The sequence below is a fragment of the Seriola lalandi genome, unplaced genomic scaffold (assembly GCF_002814215.2).
Source record: "Seriola lalandi dorsalis isolate HSWRI2012SDOR001 ecotype SW California unplaced genomic scaffold, Sedor1 jcf7180002054104, whole genome shotgun sequence".
NCBI classification, from domain to species: domain Eukaryota; kingdom Metazoa; phylum Chordata; class Actinopteri; order Carangiformes; family Carangidae; genus Seriola; species Seriola lalandi.
The window spans coordinates 3,766-12,471 of record NW_019524657.1 but is presented as its reverse complement, the minus strand read 5'-3'; the positions used below and the strand labels follow the sequence as shown (position 1 = coordinate 12,471).

The following is an 8,706-nucleotide window of genomic DNA, read 5'->3' as shown; positions in this document are numbered from 1 at the left end:
TTACATGATCTAAGATCTAAGAGTACAGAAAACTCACTGACGATCTCAGTTTTCCTGGGCAAGGCAGCACATCAAACTGGATTTAATACACAGTAAACTGTTCTGAATTAAGTTTATGGCTTTTTATAAGTAGAAGTTAATTTAAAGCTTTTGCCTTCCATAAATCTTAATTCACAGAACATCATACTAAGTGACAAGGGGGAATGGAAATAAAAAAAAAAAGAAACACAAAAATGTGTTTTCCATTTGTTAAATATGATTTCTATCAATTTGTGATTGGAGTTTAACATTTCTGTTTGACACCAGAGCTGACATAAGAGGTTGGACGTAGCTGGATCCAGTTTATCTTAAAGTGAAGTAGACTGTGTTGTGACGCCAGGATCCAGCAGCAGAGCGCACGCAGACAACAAGTCTGGACTTCCCTCTCCAGTCAGGAGCTGCTCCCATGAAGGCAAGGCTCTGTCATTACCGGGGCTAGAGGTTTAGGACGGGGCTTTATCTAGCACATCAGTGTGACTCAGAGTTGTTCTGGATGCTGGATCACACTGTTCTTGCGCGCGCAAACGCCTCCATCGGATTTTACGCACACATCGCTGGAGAGAAGCAACAGGAAAACGCTCTTGGTGGCGTTGTCTCCTCTTAAACAGAGAGCAGCAGGTGTAAAACTCCCAATGCAGTAATAATTCCTGATTCTAAAGCATCTATTACTCCTGGCGACCCCGTGGACGTGTGGTGCCAAAATGTTTCCCTGGCGGCGCGCCTGCTCCTCGGTTTCCACGCCAGGACTGTGGACCGTTTTCCTGCTGCTGGATTTACAGCTTTTCAGCTTCCAACATTTCACTGGACTATAACAGAGGAAACTAACCTGTTCACGCTAAAAATCCGCCTCATTAACAAAGGTCACTTGTATTTTGATAACCTACTTGTCATTTATTAAGACAGGCGAGGACAGCGCGCAGGGAAACCTTTTTCAGTAGATACGCATTTCCGCGCAACACCGCACCGAGAGGCGCACAGAGATGCCGCGTCGGTTCCGCGTCCTCTTCCTGCTGCTGCTGCACCTGGCTGTGTTTCTGCTGGGCTGGCCGGCCGAGGCGAGCCGGATACGAAAGAAGGCCACCAGGTCCCGGTCTTGCCTGGACCTGCCGGAGGAGATCTTGGAGCAGATGTTCGGCCGGCTCACGGTCGGAGTGATGAGCGCTTTCCATCACGCCCTGGAGCTGGAGCCGCAGGACAAACTGAACCTGACCTGCCCAACCACTGCACGGGCCCCGACCGACAGCAAGACCCGCCTCCCGGTCAACCTGCTCAGCATCTCCCCCTGGGCCTACAGGTGAGAGCAGGTGGAACATAGTGAATGGTATTTTACATTATGTGTAAGGCTGTTAGTTTTTTGAGTAGTGATAAAAATCAATTATCTATAGGATACTTAGGCTAAAAGAATGCAAAGTCATCTATTTGCAATAAAAAACTACTTGGATTTCATTATAAATTAAAAAATAAAATATCCTTGTTTAGATTTATTTTCCAATCATTCAACAAAACTTTCACAGTATGCTATTTTCACGAACATGTTTCCATGACTTGTTCACCTGTGGATACTCAAATATGTGTGTTGTTATTATTAATAACAGTCTTCTTAATTTAAAACTTCCAGGTCATTTTGAAAAGCCTCCTCAGCTTTATGAGTGACGGACCTCAGAAGTCAAAATATCACTTTGTGTTCACATGTGCTTGACCTGTAATTATGGCATCAACGAGCTTAAAAACTACAAACTGCATCTGTTGAATTCATCTTATTCATATTTGCAGGATCTCGTACCAGCCGACCAGGTATCCCCGCTACATCCCGGAGGCTTACTGCCTGTGTAAAGGCTGCCTGATCGGGCCGTACGGTGAGGAGAGTGACCGGTACCGCAGCACGCCGGTCTACGCTCCCTCTGTGATCCTGAAGAGAACGGGCTCCTGCATCGGCGGCCGCCACTCCTACACGGAGATCTACGTCTCCGTGGCCGTGGGATGCACCTGTGTGCCGCTGCTGGAGAAAGAGCGCGACGGCCGCAACAGCAACCAGAGCCTGGAGAGAGCAGAGCCCAAAGCCGGACGGCTCAGGTCTGCACGCAAGAAAGTGTGAAGGAAGCAGAGCTGTTGGACTCCAGATGAGTTTTTCTACACCGGCTCCAGTTTGTTGGTTTATTTTTCTTCCACTGGCACAAAAAAAATGTAAAATAATGTAGATGTAATGATAATACTGCAAAGCAGAAACACCTGTAACAGTCCCTGAACCGGAGCACACTGAATATTTTGGATAAGAGAAGATTTGATTTACATCCTGTTTACTGTTGATCCTTGATAAACTCCTGAAATGTTTTTACATCTGGAAAGAAACGGAGACATTATTTAATCCACATTCATTCCTGCCTTGAGTTGACCTGACTTCGGACTGAAACTTGGAGGAGACCTGGACTTGACAAAGATGTCCTGATACATTAAGTACAGCAAACTCAATCTGCACCTGTTGTATTGGCTGGACTGGAGAGAATAGGCCTAAAAGGCCTCTGAAGTACAATGTGAGAGTTGGTTCAGCCAAAGTACAGAAAATACACATCTGGTATGGAGTCGTGCAGATCATTTTGTGTTGATTTGTGCAGGTTTGAAGAAATTCACCTGTGACATTTCTGCACCACAAACAAAACGGCATTTGGGTGGAGGCAGAAATCTGATCAAAACCTTTGCCCATTAAATCAGAACTAGCTGTATGTAAATGAGAATACTTTTATTTGTAAATTGGGTGGTCCAACAATTAAATTAAACACAAATATTGACAGATGGAATAAAATTCCTCATTATCGTCAATGATCTGATCAATGCTGCCACCTACTGAAAAAAAACTGCACCAGGAGAAAACGGAAACACTGACACACTTTTCACAAAGCTTCCATTCATTCATTAAAACAACAAATATTCAAGATGATTGCATCTGTCATTTTAAATTCAGATGTCAATTCAGTCATTCTTATGAACTGGGACTAAACGTGTCGTGCACATAAACAGTTGTATTTCGACGTGAAACTAAAATAATCTAAAACCAGCATGTCCACAACCTAATTTCATAATTTAAAAACAAAAGCCATTTGGCTGCTGATCTTAAAGAAGATTTTGTTCTATTATAACATAATCACTTATTTCAATCTAAACATTGACCTTTACTTAAATTAATATTATTTTGTCTCTCAGTCTATATTCAATTCATTCCAATTAAAACCGCTTTTGTCCCATTTCTCCAGAATCACTGGATTAATTTAGCAGCTGTTGGTGACATTTCTGGACATTGAGTTCCTCGGTTTGCAGAGAGGAAGTTTCTCTCAAAGCAACTGCACAACAAAGAATTTTGCACTTGTTTGTTTCCCAGTTTCATTTTTGCATTTTCAGGATTTTTGTTGAACAGCAGTGATTCCCTCAGCCGGCGTCATCATCATCACATCATTACACTGGTTAAGAAAATAAACGTCTACGATTATCTTTTCACTTTTTTAAATGTATTCTTCTTTCTTCTTGTTAATCACTGAACGGTTGGTGCTTCTCTCCTCTGATGAGAAATCAAGTGACACATGTAATAAGGTTCAGTCTCTGCAGGGGCGAGGAGCTGGAAAGTTTCTTTTTCTTCTCCCTCCATTTCTTTGGACGCACACTCTCAACACATCTCCTTCGATTCTCATGAGCTGTCTGTTGGTCGTTCGTTCCACTTGGTAGTGATGCTAATTTATTTACTGGGTGGGAGGAGAGACGGATCACACCTGAACCAAGTCACACATGATTTCTGCCAGTTCAGTGAAAGGAATAACCAGGAGTCGTGCCCAAGGTATCATGGGGTTTTACTGTATAATCAAAATGTCTGAGAGTAGTGAAACATGCCTCTCACAAGTTCCCAGAGCCCAAGGTGACGTCTTCAAATTGCTCCCAAAACAGAGATATTTAATTTGCAATGAAATAAAACAGAAAAGCAGCAAAATCTCACATTAGAGAAGCTGAAAGCACTAAATATTTAGCATTTTTGCTTAATTACAGACTTATAGTGCTCTATTAACCAAAATTGATGTCCATTAATTTTCCATGGATTGAAACGGCAGCATGTTATTAAATTAAGGGCCAGTAAACAAGCTGTATTTGAGTCAAGAGACTTTCTCCCTCCACAAGTTCAAGTTCATTTGTAACTGTTGAGCGTTTACCACAGCTGTAAAATGTCATGTGTGATGTCCTCGCTCCATCAGGGTGCTGCTGCTCCTGCTCTGATCAGACGGAGGTTCAGCTCCTCAGCAGGACAGCAGGCGAGACGGGTAGTTGACGAAACAGCGGAACTCATTAGACAAGTTTCTGTTGTGTTTCGGCAGGAAGCTGCACTTCTTTACATCCAGGAGCTCTGTGGCCAGCTTCTCCATGATGGCTCCTGCAGAACAGACGGGACACAAACACCTGATGTAAAAATGCTGCTCAAATAACAGGAAGTAAGTCGTAGCTTAATATAAGGACATTTTAAACATTTACTAATGCAAAGTATTTTTAATTATTATATTGTCATTCATTGTCTTTTCATACAACACTTCTGATTTACTGGCAGGTGTCAAATAAATAGATAATAAATAAACAAATAAAATAACAGAACACCTGAAACATAAGGGAATTAGAGATTAGTTTCTATATTGGTACCAGAGACTGTTCAGAATATAAAGATGGACGACATGACAGCTCCCCAAAAAGTTAAGCTAAAACGTCCAGATCGCCCCCTGGTGGCTGGCTGCAGTACATTCTTCTGATAAGTTTGGTTTTAATTAATTATCTGATGCTATAAAGAGGAGATGTGACATTATGATTGACAGCTGTGATTGACTCATGATTGGCTCAGGTGGATGTATGGGTGGGACCTTGATGACTGCACAGACTCTGGCTCAAACTTGGTCTTTAGAAATCGTACTAGTGCAACAAAAAAAAGCAAAATATAAGATGAGTGGTATGGAAATTTTAACTATATTTAATGACATTTTATAGACAAATGGTTAATCAGGAAAATAACGACGTTACAGCCCTGGTTGCAACTCTGGAAACAGATAAATCTTTTGTGTCATGCAGCGGATGGAATATATCTTTCAGGATTCTGGAAATACATCCAAAACTGTAGTAAATGTTGTGAAAACGACAGTTGTGAAGAGACCACCAGGTATTTCTCTGTCAGAACAACAGATGCTGATCTCTGTGACTGGATAAATTAATGACACATGAGAGGCAAAGACTGGAGTCATGTGCCAACACCAGAGCCGTTCCTCCTCTCACCTGTGCACAGCAGCACTTTGCCTTTACTCAGGTGCTTGATGGTTTTGGCCACCTTGCTCAGACACTCCTCGGACAGGTAGGGTGGGTCGGCGAGGACGATGTCAAAGCTCTGAGGAGCCACGTTGGCGGGAAAAGACAGCGGCTCGTTGTAGTCGTAGAAAATGAAGTCGTCTCCGTAAGCGGCGAAGCGGCGGTCGTACTCCAACACGACAGCAGACACCCGGTCTGAACCGTCCACCACACCCTGCTTCAACTTCTGGTACACACTGGGCGCACTCACACACGCTATCCTGGGAGTCAAAACAAACATTAAAGCACTTAAAAGCAGTTGTGGAAGAAGCACTCAGATCTTTCTTTTGTGTGTTTGTGTGTGTGTGTGTGTGTGTGTGTGTGTGTGTGTGTGTGTGTGTGTGTGTGTGTGTGTGTGTGTGTGGTTTTACCTGCCTCCCTCTCCAGCTTCACGTATGACCTCCTCTGCTAACTGCGTTGCTGTTTCATCACTGTACCAGAACTGACTCATCCGCTGGTACGTGTACACACACACACACACACACACACACACACACACACAGTGTTAGTCTGTTGCTACTGCACATAATGACAACATTACATTTACCAGTAATACAATATATCCTCTCCTTTTTACTTCATCACTAGAGACACACACATGCAGAATCAGCTTTTCTGTCATCTTGTCCTAAATCCATTAAACTCACCCAGTCCTCCTCCACTGCTCCCACAGCAAACTGGTCTGACGGGGTCGTGCTGTGAGCCGGACCGGTGCTGGTCTCCTTGTAAAACTCCTGCAGGGCGGCCAGAGTGTGAGCTGACAGTGTGGGAACGTCGTCGTCACTGTCGCTCATGGCTGGCGGAGGAGAGGAAGACGAGGAGGACGAGGAGGAGGAGGAGGAGAATAGCTGTCCTTTAGGGATGAAGAAGGAGCAGAACACCTGAAACTAAAGGAAAAGAAAAATATTATTGATTATATGTATAATCAGTTCATTTAAGCTTGTTGGGAACTTATTAATAATATACATCTGATGTATTTTAGAGAGAGTGGTGGAGGAAGCACTCGCCTCTTTTATGTAAATAAAAGTATCAATACTACAGAGCAGAAATAATCTAGTAGAAGTTGTGCATTTGTAATTTCACTTAAGCAAAAATATTAGCATCAAAATATACTTGAAGTATCACAAGTAAAAGTACTCCTTATGCAGAATGGTCCATTTAAGAAATATGTATTATGATATTGGATTTTAATGACTGCATTAATGTGCACATGTGCATCACTTTAATGTTACAGCTGTTGCAGAGAGGTGCTACTACATTTAATTAATGTTCTATTTGAATTGAAATTGTCTTAGAGAGGTGATGATTCAAATTTGATCATTCTGGAGGGTGTAGTTTGTTGACTGACTTTTATACTGGCACAGTCACTGTATAAATTACTTTTTTCTATTTGTTAAGTCCGTGAAATTCACAATACTACTTGAAGAATGTGCTGCAGGAGTTGAATTTCACTGTCAAATCAACGTAATAGTAATGTTTAAAAGTAACATTACTTTAAGCAACTCTTCGTTTTTCACTTTTATCTTAATTAACATTTTCAAGGAGGATTTGTACTTGTACTGGAGCACTTACAGTGATGTATGAGTACTTTTACATCTGAATCTTTCCTCCTCCACTGTTTATATGTGACAGACTGACCCCGTTTTTTGGTTTGTTGCACCTTATTTTCTTGAAAACTACAGTCAACTCTGATTTAGCCCCGTGGACATTTATTCAGCTTTCACCACGTTGGTCCAGTCGCAACAACAACAGGCGCTAAAACTTAATAAAACACTTTATATCGTTACCTGTTGTTCTGTTAATGAGGGTTAGCTACTGAAACAAACATCGCTGGTAGAGCATCCACTGATTAACACGAACAATAAGTGAACGTACCTGATCAGAGACCGGTGAGTAAAATGTTGTGTTGTGACCATGTGATATGTGACAAGTCGCGGGTGGATGCCGTAACTGCAGAAAGTATGGCTCTCGCGGAGGGACAAAACAGTTAAATGATAAACGCATATAGTTAACTAATTAATAGACGTTTACGCCTACTATACTGTGGGGTTTTTATGCCTTACTATACTATGACTTTTTATGCCTTACTATACTATAATGTTTTTATGCCTTACTATACTATGATGTTTTTATGCCTTACTCTACTATGGTGTTTTTATGCCTTACTCTACTATGGTGTTTTTATGCCTTACTGTACTATAATATTTTTATGATGTTTGTATGCCTTACTATACTATGGCTTTTTATGCCATATTGTACTATGATGTTTTTACGCCTTACTATAATATAATGTTTTTATGACGTTTTTATGCCTTACTATACTATAATGTTTTTATGACATTTTTATGCCTTACTATACTATGATGTTTTTGTGCCTTACTATGCTATGACTTTTTTATGCCTTACTATACTATGATGTTTTTATGCCTTACTATACTATGACTTTTTTATACTTTATTATACTATGATGTTTTTATGCCTTACTATACTATGACTTTTTTATGACATTTTTATGCCATACTATTATATACATTTTTATGCCTTACTATACTGTGATGTTTTTATGACGTTTTTATACCTTACTTTACTATAATGTTTTTATGCCTTACTATACTATGACTTTTTTATACCTTACTATACTATGATGTTTTTATGACATTTTTATGCCTTGACTTTTTATGACGTTTTCATGCCATACTATAATATACATTTTTATGCCTTACTATACTATGACTTTTTTTATGACATTTTTATGCCTTGACTTTTTATGACGTTTTCACGCCATACTATAATATACATTTTTATGCCTTACTATACTGTGACTTTTTATGCCTTACTATACTATGACTGTTTTATGACTTACTATTATGACTTTTTTTAAGACTCACTGTTACATACCGTGGTGTTGTGCTTTGCGTGCTGGTGTACCCTCTGCCCTCCCCTTTTCTCTAACAGGTGAATCGGCACAGCTGTCCCCAATTCCCAATCAGGAGCCAGAGTTGAAAGGCAGGGTGGGGAGGCTGAATGGTCCATTTGTTTCCTTGTGAGAGAGCTGTGCAGAGCTGTAGTGATCGTCACCATTGATATTCTACCTTTTTGTTTGGTGATTGTTGTTAGTTAGTTCTGTTATTGTTACTTTGTGTTACCCAGAGCTCTACTGTCTGGTTTTCGTTGTAGTTTTCTTTTGTGTGTGAATAAAATCTGACTTTTTGTCTGAATCTGTCTCCCTGTATCTTTTTGTTTTGCCAGGTTTACATATTGCAGTCATTGTTACTTCCCCCTTCCCCTGGATTCTCACAGGGAACATGA

The 8,706-nt window shown here is 40.8% G+C and overlaps 2 protein-coding genes across 3 annotated transcripts; one reads left to right on the top strand and one right to left on the bottom strand.

Annotated features, from left to right (window-relative positions):
* Positions 1 to 80: 80 nt before the first annotated feature.
* Positions 81 to 3,528, top strand: il17d (interleukin 17d). The gene is made up of 2 exons (XM_023403285.2): positions 81 to 1,333; positions 1,813 to 3,528. Exons 1-2 carry the CDS (start codon positions 1,020 to 1,022, stop codon positions 2,132 to 2,134), a joined length of 636 nt encoding a protein of 211 aa, XP_023259053.1. The 5' UTR covers positions 81 to 1,019; the 3' UTR covers positions 2,135 to 3,528.
* A 330-nt stretch (positions 3,529 to 3,858) lies between these two features.
* On the bottom strand, positions 3,859 to 7,340 carry eef1akmt1 (EEF1A lysine methyltransferase 1). Of its 2 annotated transcripts, none has more exons than XM_023403284.2 (5): positions 7,273 to 7,340; positions 6,045 to 6,284; positions 5,769 to 5,851; positions 5,329 to 5,618; positions 3,859 to 4,447 (listed from the first exon to the last, which is right to left on the bottom strand). In XM_023403284.2, exons 2-5 carry the CDS (start codon positions 6,189 to 6,191, stop codon positions 4,314 to 4,316), a joined length of 654 nt encoding a protein of 217 aa, XP_023259052.1. In that variant the 5' UTR covers positions 6,192 to 6,284; positions 7,273 to 7,340; the 3' UTR covers positions 3,859 to 4,313. The 2 variants fall into 2 exon arrangements, with proteins under 2 accessions (XP_023259052.1, XP_087029330.1); XM_087173204.1 differs by lacking the exon at positions 7,273 to 7,340 and adding an exon at positions 7,185 to 7,243.
* Positions 7,341 to 8,706: the final 1,366 nt, after the last annotated feature.